General features: G+C 51.7%; 1 protein-coding gene across 1 annotated transcript; it reads left to right on the forward strand.

Annotated features, from left to right (window-relative positions):
• Positions 1 to 4155: 4155 nt before the first annotated feature.
• Positions 4156 to 11559, forward strand: PDZK1IP1 (PDZK1 interacting protein 1). Its single transcript, XM_010408872.3, has 4 exons — positions 4156 to 4489; positions 8282 to 8390; positions 10332 to 10430; positions 10968 to 11559. Exons 1-4 carry the CDS (start codon positions 4423 to 4425, stop codon positions 11038 to 11040), a joined length of 348 nt encoding a protein of 115 aa, XP_010407174.1. The 5' UTR covers positions 4156 to 4422; the 3' UTR covers positions 11041 to 11559.
• Positions 11560 to 17267: the final 5708 nt, after the last annotated feature.

Here is a 17267-nt window from a genome sequence, read left to right on the forward strand (position 1 = left end):
CCCTATGCCTAAAGATTCTCTCTGTGCTCAGAAATTACTTCCAATTCTCTCTTTTCCTCCCACCCCTTGGCCTTAGCCTTGAGCTCAGCTGTGCTCCATTTATTTTTTCCCGGCTTCTTGGTCTCCTATTTCCTAATGACGATGCAATCAGTTTTCGGGTGGGAGATTCCTCGTGAGAAGGCTTGTTGTTATTTAAGGAAGATCATGAAATCCATCCTTAATGAAAGGGCAGGAGAAAACCCTTCCACCAAGTTACACTGAAGCCTGAGATTATCATTTTTATGGGCTTCCAATCTTTCCTGCCTCATGTCTTATCAGCAAATGCAGCTGGAGGCTTCAAAAACCCTCCCAGCTTGCTGCTGATTTTATGGGATGAAGATTAGAGATGATCGGATAGCAAATTATTCATTCCATTCGATATCCCTGGGCAGGAGGGAACATCCAGAGCAAAGTCAGCTCCTTTCTCCCTTTCTGAGCATCGCACATTGGGATCCTTCCTATCTGCCACTCCAGCAATGCAGCAGTGCTTTCCCCCACACTCAGAGGTGATTAGGGGTGCAATATTCCCTCTGAACAGGTGCAAAAGCCAGGGGGAATCCCAGATACAGGCTCATCCCCCAACAATAAGGCAGAGCAGAGGCAGGTGGGGTTTCTTCTTGTTCCAGGGATTTTTAGTTTGATTCCTCCCAGCCCAGGGCAAGGCAGGGCAGAGCAGGTAGCCTTACAGGCTTTTCTCAGCCTTAATTTTCCAAGGCTGTGGGCCCTGAGGCTGATGTGAACGTGCTGTCAGAGCCCTGGCAGCTCTTGGTGTTAGGGACAGAGGAGCAGGGAGCTCAGAGGGGCCGATGGATAGAGGAGAGAGCCCAGTGCTGCCCTTAGATGTAGGGAGCAGCAGCATCAGGCCCCAGCACAGACAGTGGAGGGCGTGAATGCTGCCTAGAGATCGGTCCCAAAATCAACTGGTGTAAAAAATATCATCCAGAACGTCCCATGAAATACTCATGGGCCACAGTGGTGCTGCTGAGCAGATCTTGAGGGCAAATGAAGGCCATACTAGGCTGAGGCCGGTCTGGGATGATGCCCTTTTGCCACACCATTGACACTGGGGTTTTCAACAGCACATAAATAAGAAAATACATTGCAGTTTAAAGGCATTTTTAAAGAGGAGAAGTGGGGCACAGCACTGTGATAGATGGAAACCCCGAGCAGGAGCTGCCTTTTTCTGCTGCCTTTTGCCCACACTGGCACACTGAGCCAAGAAAATGCCCTTTTCACTGTGGTTGTAGCTCCTGGTTCTCTCCTGGCAGCATCCATAGCAGGCAGGATTTGAAGGACAAGTGTCAATGGGAAATGAGAGAACTCATGCAGAAGCAAGAAATATTTGGTTTTGATGGTAAATGTCAAAAGAAACAAGAAATTATAAATTGGGTTTGTGGGGGAGGGTGTTTTGGTGGGTTTTTTTGGGTATGGTGGGGTTTTTTTGTGGGGGTTTTTTATGTTTTTATGTAGCAGCTAATAAAATGTACTAAGTTTATAACTACTTTTCTAGGAAAAATACAATCTCTTCTTTAGGAAATGTTCAGGTTTGCTCTCATAGAGTATTTTTTTATTTTTATGGCTCTCTCTGGGAGACAGGGAGGAAATGGAGAGGATGAAAGAGGGAAGGAAGGAGGGAGGAAGGAAGGAAGTGAAGGAGAAAGAAAAACAATTTCCATTAAAACGCAGAGTCCCACAATGTTTTTCAAAGAGGAACTGGCATCTGTGCTTTGAGATGTATCATCCAGGAATGTTGCTTTGAGCAAATACTAATTTTTCCTAAAAGTTATGTATTTTTTTAGAGGAAATAATCACCACGAATTGGAAGATATCAGTGTAAAGCCTGAAATTCCAATCCCTGCTTTGTGCAAGTTCTATTGTACAGGCAACTGCTCACATGGGTCCTTGAAAGAGCATTGAGCTGGCTCTGGCTCCACTTGGCATTGACCAAATGCTGCCAGGGTGATCTGTCCTGCTGTGCCTCGATTTCCCTCAGCTCTAAAATGGGCCTGTAGGGCTTTGACTCACTATAGCTGGGTGATGCTGAAGGCTTAAATCAGAGAAACAACAAGATTTCCAGCACACTGCAGCACAAACACCGAGTTATTTGTCATTCCAGGTCCCAAGCCATGGCCAGGATGACCAAAGCAAAACCTTGCTGGCAAATAATTTGTTGAAATTTCAGACTTTTCCCCTGCAGTGAGGCCGCTACAGTGACTTGCAGCTTCTCTTTCCCCCAGGCCAGACCCAGGGACATGCAACCAGGGAGGTGCCACGGGAGCTTTGTCACAAAGGCACGTACCTTCCGAATAGCTGTGGGGGGCTAAACATGCTTTGGAGCACAGGGGAGCTTTGAGATAAGCACTGAGTTATTCCCCGGCCTCATCAGGGAGCCCAAAACGATTAAACCATTGAAATGTCTTAAATTTCATATAAATGTGAGAATAAGCACTTGGTAAAGTGTTATTTGCTCCTCAGGATGGAGCTGACAGCAAGACCACTGTCCGGAAGGCGCAGAGCCCTGCCCTCATCCCAGGGTCTGGTGTGTCATGTCCTATCACCCCAACACACCATGGCATGTGAGTGGATCCTTGAGACATCCCTGTCTTCGGAAAATCAGCCCAGAGTCCCTGGAGCTGTGCTGGGCAGAGCCCTGGGGTGATAACACGACCCAGAGTACAGTGGAGGACAAGGAACCTCAGGACCCAGCCCCAGGCGTGACAGGGGAGTGGACAGCAGTAGCAGAATGTCTCAGACCTTGAATTTCCCAGGGGTAGCAGCAGGACCGGCTTCTCCAGGACTTCTGATGTGCTGATAAAGCCTTCTGCTCCGAACACCAGGCTGCTTTTGCCTGGCTTTTGCAAAGAGACAAGCAACAGGCAGGCAGCGACAATGGCCACCTCTGCACTCTTCCCCAGATAATGTGGAAGCAAGTCATGGGGAACCCAAAGTTCACTCTCACTTTTACTTATTTACTAGCCATTGTTTGTCCTCTGTAATATGATCAGATTATTTTACAGGGCCTAATTATGGGCCATCCCCTGTTGTGACACTTCCTTGCTGGGTGCAGCAGGAAAGTCCCTGCCCCACAGAGTTCGCAAGCAAAAATTAGTGGGGTTGGAAATGGAGTTATCCCACACTGCAGCTGGGGACCTGGCCATGGAAAGGAATTTGGGAAAGAGCTGGGAACTGGCCTTCAATCTTGCACAGCTCAAGTCAGATCTGGCTTGTCTTCAGGACAAATGATATTATTGTAAATGCAGGGTAAAGAGTTGAGATGAAGGAGGGCAGTCCTCCAGTGTGTGTGTGTATTCCTGAGGGTGCTGCACATTCCTGAACATGGGTCCCATGTGGATAAAGTGTTATTTGCTCCTCAGGACGGAGAACCACACAGGGTCCCTGGAGGGGGAATCACCGGACCCAAAGGCCAGGGGCTCAGATGCTGCTGAGGGCTTACAGGGATTCTGTGACACACCACAAGAAGAGTGACAATGAAAACTGTGCCTCACAATTTTATAATTTCCTTCAGGAGCAGCTGAGGTTTCTCAGCTGTGAAGCCAAGTAACTTTTATTCTTCCTGTGGGGGGTGGTTTGCCAGTCATCCAAACCTGACATGGGCTGGAAAACTACTTAACTCGGGGCCTGCAACATTCTCTGCCCTGCAGCATCTGTGCAGCTTTTGTGAAGGGCAAGCCTTGCTGCCTGCTGCAGCCCTTTGGCTGTTTCTACCTCTTCTGGTATTGAAGAAATTTTGGAGATAGTCCTGAAGACTCAGTAAAATGAGGGCTGGGTTTGCTCTGTTTAATAGTGTCACCATTAAACAAGGTGTGGGAGGTGAGAGGCAGCACCCAGCACCGAGTCTGGTTCATTAATTGGATGTTTTCAAGTCACAGATGTGTTTTGCTGGGTTGTTAGTGACACTTGCTGAAAAGAAAAGGGCAAGGAAGTGGGTGGGGGTCCCAGAGGGTGGGAAGGGATGTCAGAGCTGGGGCATTGCTGGACTCCCCCTGTGGGGAGGGGACTTGGGGGACACCACGCTCCCTAAGCACCACAGATTCACTGGGGAAGAGTTTTACCCATCTGGGTGTCATTTTTCCCTCCTGGGCCGATGCAAATATTTTGTGCCTGAGCTCCCTTCCACGCCCTGCCTAAGGGGACTGTCAGGTTCAAGTCACCGTGCCCCAAATTCCCCAAAAGCTTCCACGGAAGAAGGCAGAGAGGCACCTCCCGCCCCTTCCCAGCAGAATTTGAATAACCAGGTGAGAGCCTCCCTCGTTAAGGTGTTTGATAATTGACCAGGCGCTCATTCCGGCAGGAGGGCGCCGTGCCCAAGTGCAGTGTGCGGCTCTTCCTCTGCGCCCCGGGAGTCCCAGCCCTGCTGCCACCATGCCTGCCCGCTGCCTGCTCCTCCTGGGACTGCTCCTCCAGCTGGAACCTGCCTTCTGCCAGGAAGGTAAGTGCTGGCAGCTGCCTGACATCCCAGGGAGATCGAGGCAGGAAGGTGCGCCGAGCCCCGGGCAGGTGGGAGCTGCTGGTGGGGGACAAGGGACAACTGTGGAAAAGCCTCTTGGGAAAGGAAAATGCATCCCAGCTCCTGCCTAAGCTTTAGCTCTGGCTTCACATCGGGATGAGTGGGTGTCCTGTGGGTTGAGAGGTTTTGCCGGAGCCAGGACATAGAAACTTTCTACCTGTTTTGCTGAAGGCTGAAACTGCCACCTGAGGTTTATCTGAGCTGCTTGCACAGAGATAAACTGCTCTGATTTACCCCTGGCAGGACTGTGCACTCAGATGAGTAATCTGTTTTCTTAAGGCTTTTTTTTTCTTTCTTTTTTGTCATTCTTATCCTTGAGCAAGTGTTGTTCTGGGTTGCTCTCTGAGCTCTCAGATCCTCCTGTTAATCTATAATTTTGACCGTTGCTGAGGAGAGGAAGCAAATATTTTCCTCAGCAAATTTCCCTCCTCTTCCCAAAGACTTAACAGAGAAACTTCCTATGGCTAGGGTATTATTTTTAGGAAATTCACTGAAGGGCTTCTCTAATGCTAGAAATAATGAGGAGTAATTAAAACTCATCTGGTGCTGCCAAAGTCCCGGAAAATTCCCTCCCCCTTTCTCCTCCTGATGCCCCAGCCCTGACCGCTCTTCCTGTATTTGTTTACCAACTTGCTGAGGATTTAACAGTCTGGGGTGTCCATTGTCAGCAAGGTTAAAAGTTTTGCTGTTGCTTGGAAAGAGTAAAAAAAAAAAAAAGAAATCCTTTAATGAAGATTCAAAGCCTGGCACAACTTCCTTAGAGAGTGGAAAAGACAGGCCAGTCAAAGCTGTCCAAACACTCAGGGAAGAGGTGTTAAAAAGCAGGTCTGTGTCTTCAAATCAGCTGTTGAGTATGGCAATGGAATTGCAACAAGTGCACAGGCTTATTTTGGCACCGGCGCTTCCCTCGGTCTGGTTGGTAGCTGCAGATGTGTGGAGACACATCTGCCAGGGCTGCAGATTCCACATGGCAAGGAGATCTTGTTTGTGAGGGAAAGCCCCATCATTACCATGGGGCGAAACAGAGAGGAGGTGGCAGAGCCTGAGGCGCAGGCTGACCCAGGAGGGGCATCCCCAGTGAAGCATTTTTCCAGGAACACAGTCCTATTTCCACAGGTGAGGCTCATCCTGTCAGCCATCCCTCCTGGCAGGGCAGCAAGGTGTGCTCGGTGGGACTCCAGCCAGGCAGTGCCCCTGAGGGCTGGGACCCAAATATTTACTCCCTGGATAGATCCTATCGAGCTCTTGCTTCTGCCTGATCCCCACTCCTCCTTTCTTTGCCCATGCAAGTTTCCCAGTGGGTGTTTCAGCCCAATGCAGAGGCATTTGCCATTCCCCTAGTGCTCTTATCTGCCCTTGCAGCCAGGCTCTACATGATCTCTCAAAACCAGAACCTCTTGATTTTGGTTTGGTGTTTTCCCTTTTGGCTTTGGATGCTCTGGAATCTGGTGGAAACAGCCACAAGAGTGAGAATTCACTTGCAAAAACATCCAGTGCCTCCTGAGCATGGTTGCTCCAAGGAGGTTTCCTACCACTTTTCTTCCCCCCCCCTTTCCTGGAAGATCACGAGATGCGAATCTGGCAGTTTAAGTCTTTGCTGACTTCATTCCCCACTCGGCCTTGAACTCCCTTAACCCCAGCAGAAACCTCAAGAAGGTCTGGACTTGACCACCCCCCTCTAGGCTTAGGCTGGAAACCCTGGGTCTGGCAGGAAAAAGAAACTACAACTAATAAATAAATAAATGTGGCCAGCAGCCAAGGGAGGATGCAAAGTGAGCCAAAATTCAGCCAGGAGGCAATAGGTGTGTTTGGGGCTGCACTCACAGGGGGGGTGGGCAGCAGGGCACGAGCACCCTTGCCCACCAGTAGGGCAGGAGGGGACCAACACCTGCTCTTGCCCACTGTCACCACCCCCGGGTCCATCACTGCCTGCTACCACGGCCAGCAGCCTGCTGATACGGTGGTATTTCAGTCGAAACATGCTGATACAAGAGGGAATTTCCATCTGAATTCCTCCTGCTTGAGTTTCTGCCCCGGGACCTCGCAGTAAACACGGCAAATGCCTCTGTGGGGGAGAGGGGGCTGAGAGATGCTACTCAGGGCTGTTCTCACAGCCCCTTGCCCGGGAATACTACTGCTTTCTAGACTGGCGCTGCTGGTGAGCCAGCTGGCCAAGCTGATTTCCCTTCCAAGAGGAAAAAAGAGCTTGTTTTGGGGGTTGAGCTTTTGTTGTTGTTGTTTTATTATTTTTTGAATAAAAGTCTCTTACAGTAAAGACTCAAGGAACTGGGAGTGTTACCACAGGACAAGTCCCCCTCCCCAAAATCAAAGGGAGGAGGGGAGAGCTGTCAGCAGCAGAGCCAGTGTGAAGCTGGCAGCGGGTTCGGAGTTTGCACGTGTGGAGCGCCCAGCCTACTCTTACTACTGCTAGTAAAGATAATTTCTGTTTACAGCAGAGGTTTGTCTCCTGTGAGACAGAGGAAGTGTTGAGTGTAAAGTTGCTGAGGGAGACTGCTCGTCCTGGGGCAGCTCAGCCCTGCAGGTGTCCCTGGCTGGGTCTGGGTCTGAGTGTCCTGAGGCTGATGCTGGGCTGGCAGGAGTCACCCTCCACCTGCCACACCTGCCCATGCAGAGTGTGCAAGGGCTGGTGTTTTCATCAGCAGATGAGGAAAAGCTGGGTCTGAGTAAACAGTAATTAAATCTCAAAGGGCTGCGGCTGTATGGACAAGGTGTCCTTTGGTGCTCATGTGGCAGCACGTAAGGATGCATTTGACTATGTCTGAATGGTTCATCGTCCAAAATCCAGTGGGAGGCAAGGAGCAGCCATCCCAGCAAGGGCTGGGACAAAGTTTCCTCTTGTCATCGCCTTGCCCTTGCATTCTTTCCACATCCAGGAATGTGTCTCACAGCCTTCCCACCCATGGCCAGATTCCTGCTTAGGTCTGGATAGGGAAAAATGAACTTGTGAGTCCATTCCATCCCTGGGGGAAATGGGGATATCCCAGTCAGCTCCCAGTGCCCCATCACCATCCGAGTGCTGCTTGGGCACCCTGCCAGCCCTGCCTGGCCTTTGTGCTGAGGTTATCTCTCTGAATGCACCAAGGTTATTCCTCTGAATGCATCAGCCTTCAGCTTCTTTCATAAATCATTAGCTGCACTGGAAACTTGTTGAATGGTGCATTTTACCAAAATCCACAATAACAACTTTTTGCTGTCAGAGTGGCAACCAAATTTTACACTCTCCCTGTTATGGAGTCCTTATTTTACTAGTCAGTATTTGGAAAACATCCTGGGAATGCTGTCTGTGGCATCTGGGGATGGAGAATAAGCAGTTTGCTGAAACCCCTCTGCCTTCTTTCCTTTGGCAAACATCTCCTTCCCTCCCTACCTCCATGTCCCCCAGCCCTTTTTTTTTCCCCCATCACAGAGTCACCAACCCCTCAAGGTGCATGTAGGTGTATTTGTACGTATATGTCAGGGTACATGGGGCCACAAAGCTGCAAGGCACAACATTCCACATGCAAACACCAGCAAAACCACTGTTACTTGCACTTGATTTCATTGCTGTGAAAACCTGCCTGAACTGACAGCAACACATTCTGCTCAGCTCTGCAGGACCAAGCTCTCATCTGGACCTTACTGGAGGTGGACGGGAGAAACTTGGCAGACAAACCTGAGGATGAATTTCTAATGTGTGTTCTTCTTTCCCTGCAGGCCGGGGCAGCCTCCAGCCGTGGTCACAGGGTGTCATCGCAGTGGCTGTATTTCTAGTCCTGGTGGCCATTGCTTTTGTGGTCAACAGGTTCTGGTGTAAGGATAAAGTGTAAGTGTGGGAGGTCGCTTTGGGTTGGGCTTAACTGCCTTGGCACGTGTCACTTCCAGCAGCCTCTGTGCTCGTGCCAGGGCTGGGAACACTGTGCTTGCTGTGCCGGGAGGTGGGCGGGGAGAGCAAAGACTCCCTGTCCTCTTCTCCCTGTCCTCTTCTCCCTGTCCTCTTCTCCCTGTCCTCTTCTCCCTGTCCTGGTCTCTGATCCCTGTTACTGATTGCCAGGTGTGAGCTTACACTGTGCAAACGCTGCCATGAGAAAGTGCTGTGCTGGGAATGGGAAAGCCACAGCATTGTGGCTGGATTACATGGGCACTTGTTCAGGGGGCTGGCCCAGCCTGGTTTTCTATGGCTTTGGGGGTGCAGTTCCCATGAGCCATATATCCATGGGATAATAAGCCCAAACCAGCTTTGCTTGCAAAGCAAATGGAGCCAAGTCATGAGAACACACTGAGAGGATCTGGGAGAAGAGGGAGGTAGCCAAGCCGTGGCAGTGCTCTCCACCTGGAGCCCACGGCACAGGCAGATGTGGTGTCTTTATTCATCCAAAAAAGGCTCTGTGAGATGGGTCTCCTCTTGCCTGATGCCAGCCAAGCAGAGTCACAGGCTGCTGCTCCTGCTCAGCCAAGCAAGGCCAACTGGCTAAGTTGCAGTAACCTGATAATGAATCTGAGCCCTAAGGCAGCAGGGGACAAAGACCAAAAGCACCCCATACCTGTTTACCGGTTCCTCTGCACTTGTGTGGTCACTCTGGGCTTTGCACCCTAAGGTGCTGGAGTCTTCTTGTATCTGTACATTCCTGCAGCCTCTCCAGGCAGAGGAACTGGGGAGTTCAGGTATACTCTGATGCTCAGCAGGTCAGCTTTAGCCCCAAATGTGTTTAAAACAGGTCCCTTTGGGATGCATTCCAGGCCAATGCATAATACAATGTGCATATATATATATATTTATATGGTCTCATTTGCCACTGTAGTCTTTGTTTCCCAAAGAAGAACCTTTGTCTTCAAACTGAAGGAACCCCCAGCCCACGTAGTAGAAGGCAGGGATGGTGTTTCCCACTGCTGCCCGTGCCTGGTTGCCTTTTCCCAGCCTGGAGGCAGAGGATGCTGAGGAGGGCTTGAGGAGGGATGGTGCCTTGTTTTAATTAATCTGGCCTTCCTTCAGAAGAGTGGGAGTGAGGCTCGGCAGCCTGGAGCCCTGCCAGCTCTGCACTGTCACTGTGACAGCAGCTATCAGCTCGAGCCTGTTTATGCCAGGCTGTTCCTTGCAGAAGCCTCTGAAATTGCCCTTGGGCAAGTGCTGGAGGAGGCAGGGACATGCATGCAGGGTGGACCTGCACCCACCCTCTGCAGCTCAGTGGCCCTGGTGCTGCTCAGGCCACAGGCTTGCTCCAGAGCTGAGCTTTTGGAGCCTGGCTGATGTTGAACACCCCATCCCTGCCCAGTGGTTCCTTCTGCAAGCAATCCAGACTTGCTTTTGAGAGAGAGCAGCTCAGCTGTGCTCCCATGGACGTGCACAAGGACAGCCCTCCTGCGCCAGGGCTGCAGCACCAGCAGAGCCTTGACTGCTCTCTCTGTGTCCATCGGGATCCGCAGGGGACTATTTTGCAACAGATTACATAGAAGTAGACTGGAAAAACCAGTTAGTGGGAGAAAACAATCCCACGTGTTGACAATGAGTCCTGCTGACTGCCAGCACCGGTGCTGGGAGTCACAGCTATGGAGACAGGGGCTGGCACTTGGCACAGCCTCTGCAAACCTGCAGTGAGGGTGTTTCTCCTTGTCCTTGTCCTGCCGGGAAGGGGGCTGAGCAGGGTGTCCGAGGACAGAATCACATTCAGGTCCCTTATTGTGTCTCTAGTGTCATCACCACTAAGAGGCCGCTCCCCTGCAGGCTCCTTTGTTGCTCTATCTCAGCTCCTCTCTTCTCTCCCTCCAGGGAAAATGTCGAGAATGCGGTGAGTGTGGAGGACAAGCCAGATGCTGTCACATCCAATGGCTATGAAGGGAGATATGTATCAGCTGCAGCTGACTTCAGGTGAAGGACCTGCTCAGACCTCTTCCCCATGGCTCCCAGGCTCTGTTCTGGCCCTCTTGGGGACAGCTCAGACACGCAGAGCTCTTGCCCACTCAGGGTCTTACACGTCCCATGCACCTGCTTTTGAGGCTTTTAACCTTTCCAGGAGCTAAGCAGAAGGCAGTGAGGGAGTATCCCCTTCTCCCTCATCTCTCCCCATCCCTGCAGCTGAGCCCCACAATCCATCCACCACCTCACAACCTGCTATGCCACATTTTTCTTATGCTATATCACACCTTTCTCAACAGAGGAAATCACCAAAAGTGACCTTGGGTCACCACGTAGATGGTGACAGTCAAAACAGCCCTCACTAAAAATCAGAGTAATTCCCACCCCACACTTGGCTTCCCTCCTGTCAGGGTGACCCCTGTGGTCCCCACCTCACCCCTCACTCAGTGCACAGCTGGCACCAGCAAGGTCAGGACCTCAGTGGTGGCTTTGGGCACGCTGGTCTTGCTGGGACTGAGCTCAGCACTGCGCTTGTCCCTCTTGATGCAGGTCCAAAGAGAACCAGCATGCCTACGAGAACACGGTGGAGCCCGAGGAGAAGGTGATCACCACGGCCATGTAGCAGCACCCACCAGCCGCCCTCCTCTTCCTCTCGATTCGCTTCCCGCTATTGCGATGGGCAGTTTCACAGAGACCCTCTGCACTGGCACCTCCCGTGAGTGATGCGGCCCCGACCTCTCCACAGCACCACCACCTCCTCATCTTTTCCTTTCCCACCCATGGGACATGCTCTTCTGCCCCGGGGCTGGTGTCCACATGGGCATCGACCCCCAGGAGAGGTCTGGAAGTGCTGCCGTTCCTGCCTGGTGGTCACCCCACCTGGTTGGTGAGGTTGATGTCCCAAGTCCCAGGAGGGTGTTGACCTGTTCAAGACACAGAGGGGATCCCACTGGGTACCAGGGACCTCCCCACGCCTCCAGCTGCCCTCCAGGGAGCTGCTGATGGAAAACCTGCTCTTTTCTCCCCAGTTCACCCTCCTTTTTATGACCTACACCGTGCATTTTAATGTCAGAACAAACCTCCCCCTCTGTACATACCTTCCCGGTGAGCAATAAAGAGAATTGTTGCCTATGACAGCAAAGAGGGTCGTTCTGCTAATCAGCCAAAGGACTTTCTGGCATCTCACAGCTCTCCCAGCCTTCAGGCAGTTGGGAGAATGAAGGATATCAGGGAATGCTCAGCATTTGGACCGCCCCAGAGCCTCAAAGGGATGTATAGGGACGTGAGAGCATCATTCCCCTCCATGTGCCAGGTGGGGTTACTGAGCCACAGAAACAATCCAGCACTTCCCAGCGCTGCTTAATGGGTGAAAGGCAGCACTCCCTGAATCCCACTGACCACAACGTGCAGCCCTACAGCCAACTGGGGGCCATTTCCAGGGCTGGAGGCTGGGAATGGCAGTCACTTCTTTATGCTGCCCGGAAGTGGCCGGGGGCTGCTCCGGACAGTGCTGGCTGTCCTGGGACAGCTGGCCCTAGTGCAACCTGCTCCTGCCAGGCTGTTCATTAACCAAGGTCTGTCTTTTGCTGTGGTGGGGACAGCGCCAGGGTCACCACGGGATCAATGAGTGTTTCTAAGCTGCGGCATCTGCAGATTGAAGTGAGAGACCTCTGATGCCCTGACCATTCCTGTAACATGAGTTACTTCTGTGGCACGCAGGGTCCTCTTCCTGACCAGTGAGGAAAGGATTAAGGGACTCTGCAGTCAAGGGCAGCCCACCTGGAGCCGCGCTGGGATGGGAGGTTTATAAGAGGGGCATTTTTGGCAGGTTTTCCCTGGTTTTAAGGGGAGCAGGGTGTTTTTAGGGTTCTGCTGTGCACTTCCCACAGGTGAAGCTGCTGATGTCCCTAGCAGGTGGTGACCCAAAAAGGCAGGCAGAAGCCTTCCAGTAATAGACCCACCTCGAAAGGCATTTTCCCTAGAGCCTGAGGTAGGATAGTATTTCAAAAATGCCCTCAAAGACTTGGCAGTGAGAAATCACAGCTGCTGTTGAGAAATTGCACGGGAGTAGAAGAAAACAGGCAGAAGGGTTAGAGGGGTCAAGCCCTCGGCTGTGGAGGCAGGATGGCTGCATCCCCAGCATCACAGCAGAGCTGTTTCCATCTACCACCCTCCCTTGGGCAGCTGGAGGCTGAGCCAGCCCCAGGCTGGGTCCTGGACCACTGCACCCATGCCCCTGATGGAGGCTGCTCCCCAACTTCCCTCTGGCAGGTGCCAAACGTCACATGGGTTTGGAAAAACAAGCTCCCCAAGGTTCAGCAGTGCTGCTGCACTCAGCAAGGTTTAAGTGTTAGTCATTGCCTGTTCCTGCTGTGTCAGCACCTGGGCTGGGAGTGTGGCAAGAAGAAGGGAACCCATTAATTTTTTACCTCTCAGTTGCAAAAGAAGTTAGCAAAGACACCCTTATAATGAGTAACAACAGGAGTTTATTCCCTGCCCTGTGCGCAGGGTGAATGTGTGACAGATGTCCGAGCTGTTCACCCTGCAATGCCTTCATTTGGGTTTGGAGTGGAGCTGTGCTGAGGGCTCAGTGGGTCTCAGTGTCCCTTTCCCCACGGAGCCCTGCCATGGCTGTGAGTCTGAGCAAGGACAAGGATGAGGCTTTACTGCTGGGGTTGCCCAGGAGCTTCCGTGCTTGGTCTTATCACCACCAGTGCCCCTTTGGAGTTCACTTCCCTGGGGAAAACACCTTACGCAGGCGCCAGTGCTATGTCCCAGCAGGATCTCACCTCTGCACTGTCCAGGGTGCTGTCCTGCCTCAGTTTCCCCTGCCTGTGAAGCACAAGCCGAGGCTGACTGAAGCTGCCTTCCCACGAGCTGCGCAGCTGCTCGCAGACTCTTCTCGGTGTGATCCTAAAAAGAACAAAAGGGAGCGAGTATAAATGAAATTTATTGTTGGAAAATCTTAATTAGATTTTAAGCCCCAAAGGGAGAAAAGTGAGGTATTATCTGACACAGCTAATGAGTGTTAAGGGTCCATTGTTATATTTCTTGTTTACCTTTCTGTACTGGCTGATACGGCCCAGATCCTCGCCTGTACTGCCATAATTAGGATATCTCATCTCTTGCTGATAGGGTCGGGATGCTCTTTAAAGCACAATGCTTTAACGTCTCATCCCTCCCTGGCAGGATGAGCGTGATTGGGAAGACAACTTCTGGCGTGCCACTGCTCGTGCCTTCCACACCGCCCCTGTGAGCTGGGGAATGTCCTCCAGAGTCAGGGCTCTACCTGAGAGCCTCCAGGTGAGGGGCACCTCCCACAGCCTTGTTGACCTCTCTGAAGGGCCCTAAGCCACCTTGCCTGGGGGCTAAATCGTCCCCAACGCCTCTCTCCACACAGCACAGGGGGACGAAGCTGTCCTTCACAAGCCTCCCCATGCCCACCAGTGAAGGGGAAGGACACCATGGGGGCTCCATCCTACCTCCCCACTCCATAATGCCATTATCTCTGAAGCTTTGGGCTTCAGGAAGATGTCTAGGGTTGGGCTCTGCTGCAGAAAGGATAGTTTTCTTTTGAGCAGAAGATATTCAGGGTGGGGTTTTTTGCATTTCCACCTTGTTACAAGGTGTATCACAGCTTTTCTTTGTGACCTAGGAGGGTGCAACCCATCTTTGGACCCCCATATAATGGGGTATCTTGTTGAAAGCCACCTTTACTCTGATGTTCCCCCGATCTCTCCTGAGGCTCTTTAGCTATGAGGGTTTGGGGTGTTTCTGTTAGCAGCTGTAACTACAACCCTGGAGCAGTTTGGGCAGGCGGACACTTACCATATAAATTATCCAAGGTAGTTTAATTAAAGACTTGCTGTATTCAGGTAAACTGCTGCTGGAAGCAGCACCAGCTCTATCCCTGCACCTGAGCAGTGTAGCCTGGGGTTTGTATCCTGGCACTGAGCACCTTGACACCCAAGAGGTGTGATTTGGACCTCCAGAGGAAAAAAGGGAGCCTGTCCCACCATTGTGGCCCTTTGGGTGGGGAAGAAGTCCAGCCCCCCAGGTAGAAGCCAGGAGCACCGCTTGGAGGGGTGGCTGTGTGTGGGCAAGGGGGCTGCAAAGTTTTTGGTCTCGATTCAAGCCACTGAAAGCCAGGAGTAAAATACCATCCATTGTTGGTTTATACACCCGTAGTAGCCAAACAAACATCCCCGGAGCCTGTCCTTATCACTTTATTACACCTGCTAGAGTGAATAGATTAAAGAGGATGGGGGAGGAGGGAGAAAGCTGAAGAATCCAGCAGAAAAACTGGGTTTTGGGATTGTTAATTATTCTCTGGGGTCTCTAATCTTTAACTGGCAAACAGCATCACTAACTGTCTTAAAGCCCCTCCTGGAACATCCTGATAATAAGCCATCTGCATGAAGGCACCCCGTTATCTGCCCTCCTCCAGCCGCCTGTGACATGGCTGGAGTGGGAGATAATGAATGTGTGGTGTGTAATAACGACACGTCATTCATGATTATCGGCCTGATACCCAACCTTTTAGCTCCATTGTTTGTGCTTCAAAAAGAAAAAAAAAAAAAAAAATAAAAGGAAAAAAAAGAGAAAATAAAAAGGAGTGGGGAAAGAAGAAAAAGGGGAATTTTTGGTGCTGTGGATTGTCCCGGGGTCCCCAAAGTGTCTCCCTGCCAAAGGGGCTGGCTCTCGTAGCATCTCCCAGAGGGTTTGTTGGTACTCGGGAAGGACTCGCACGTGGATTGGCGGCTGCTGTAGCCATGGTGATGGAGGAGCGAGCTGAGACAGCACAGAAATGTCACTGCCTGGCAGGGAAACATTTGGGGCAAATGTGTGGGTGATTAGATCTGTGTCACTGGCTGCTGCCCGGCTCCTCGCGCAGCTCCTTTGCTGCCCTCCCAGCCGTTTGGTGGTGGCTTGGCAGAGGAGGTTATCTTGTACAGGCTGCTGTCCAGAAACTGCCACTCTTTGAAGGTGGGGGGATGTTTGTGCTGCTCAGTTTGACCTGGCTGAGCTGAAAACTGGAAGAATTTTCTGCTGGTTGCTGCTGCATTGGGGCTCCACGGTGCATCGGTGCCGCGAGATCTTTCCTCGAAAGCTTTGGCCCTTCAAACTGCAAACCTGGTTTAAGCGTGATTCTTAACAGGAAGAGATTTTAGTGTTTGGCTCAGGGTACCTCAATTACTGTCAGAGCTGCCTGGAATAACAATCCATTTTTTGCATCAGAAATGGCAGCAGCTTCTCCTCTCTTTCCCAAGCAGATTTCCAAGAGCAGTTTCCCTGGAGAAAGTCTCCACTGGAAGTGATTGAGGTTTGGCCATTCATAACAATCTAGCAATCAGAAGGACTCTTGGAAACCAAATGTTGGTCATGGCAGTGAATAGGGTGATGGCCCCAAAACACAGGGCACCATACAGGCCATGGGGTGGGCAGCAGCTGGGGGTCCTATCCCTCCCATTCCCAAAACAGAAGATGCTGTGGTCACACCTTTAAGTGGCACCTGGTTTCCTTCGCAGCCCACCACCAAGGAGACTGGGATGGGTCCTTGTGGCCAAGCGCACCCAAAGCTCGTTTCTTGGACCACCTGCTGGAGAGTAGATGAGCAGAGCTTCAAGGCGGTTTGTCTGTTCCCACATGAGTGGCTGAAGTGTCTGACAAATAGGATTTTTCGGTAATGAAAAGGTGTTACCAAACTACTGCCCTCTGAAGGCCTCACTGTGCTGGAGCTGGGGAGGAGGACAGCAGGAGTCTGACCTTTCAGACCTGAGCCCAACAGCAGTGCCAGGGTGGTGGCACTGGCATCTACACGACCTGCATCCAGTCTCCTTCTGTGGGTGGGAAGGAGAGGGCTGGGAGAAGAGGAACTTGGTCTCCAGCTGCCTTGCAAAATAAACACAAGCTGCACCTTGCTGGTTAATCTCAGCATCCCTGTCCCTTTTGGTATCCAGACAGCCTAAACAAAGGTCTGGATCCAGCCTGAGGAGAGTTTTGTTTCTCCGAGGATACAGCAGGCAGCAGAGATGGGGAGCAGGAGGGCTGCAGGGGTTCAGTCAGATGGGGAGATGGTCAGATTGGCTGTCCTGATCTGGCCATCAGCAGAGAGCTGCCCAGAGAGACAGACAGACAGACATGGTTTGGATATGTTGGTGTCTGCAGTGATTCTGGTGATGCCATTGCTGTGGGTGAAAGCTGCACAGTCTGTCACTGTGGCATGGCACATATGCAGGCCTTCATGCCTTAGTTTCCCCTGATGCCCGCTGGGTGCCCAGGCCCTCACAGTGACAAACTTCCCCCGGGCTGTGGGTAATGCCATTGACACGCCAAGGACTGTGACAGAGCAGTGGCTGCTCAGCTGAGGGTGGGCACAGGGATGTCCCCAGGGATAGGGTACATCAGCTGCCTGCCAAGCCCAGGGGGTTTTACCAGGGACCAAGGAGGGCTTTTTCTGGGTCTCCCACTGCCACCTAGTGATCCATTTCACACTCCGGACTTGCAGCTCATCCAGATGGTCCACCTTGACTGGTGCTGGGGAAAGGCTCCCTGTGCCCCCACAACAAGCCCAGTCCCAGGGCCAGTGCTCACCTGCACCCCTTGGGCAGGCCATTCATGAACTGAGCTGTCGACTCTCAGCCTCTGCAGGACAGGGTTGGAGGCAGACTCATGTTTCCTCCAGTTTTATTTTGCAAGCTGATGTTGTTCTTACCACCAGCACTCTTGTGTGTGCAGTGTGTATTTCTGTTTTGCTTTGTTTGACCACATATCATTTCAGTTGTTTCCTTACCATGGGAACTCCTGGAGTCAAAGGTGAGGTGATGGATGGGTGGGATGTGTGGAAAC

This window comes from Corvus cornix, chromosome 8 (genome assembly GCF_000738735.6).
Source record: "Corvus cornix cornix isolate S_Up_H32 chromosome 8, ASM73873v5, whole genome shotgun sequence".
NCBI classification, from domain to species: domain Eukaryota; kingdom Metazoa; phylum Chordata; class Aves; order Passeriformes; family Corvidae; genus Corvus; species Corvus cornix.

Coding starts and splice junctions, on each gene's coding strand:
- PDZK1IP1 (XM_010408872.3), top strand. CDS start 4,423: ATGCCTGCCCGCTGCCTGCTCCTCCTGGGACTGCTCCTCCAGCTGGAA. Junction 8,391..10,331: donor TTCTGGTGTAAGGATAAAGT/GTAAGTGTGGGA, acceptor CTCTCCCTCCAG/GGAAAATGTCGAGAATGCGG. Junction 10,431..10,967: donor TCAGCTGCAGCTGACTTCAG/GTGAAGGACCTG, acceptor CTCTTGATGCAG/GTCCAAAGAGAACCAGCATG.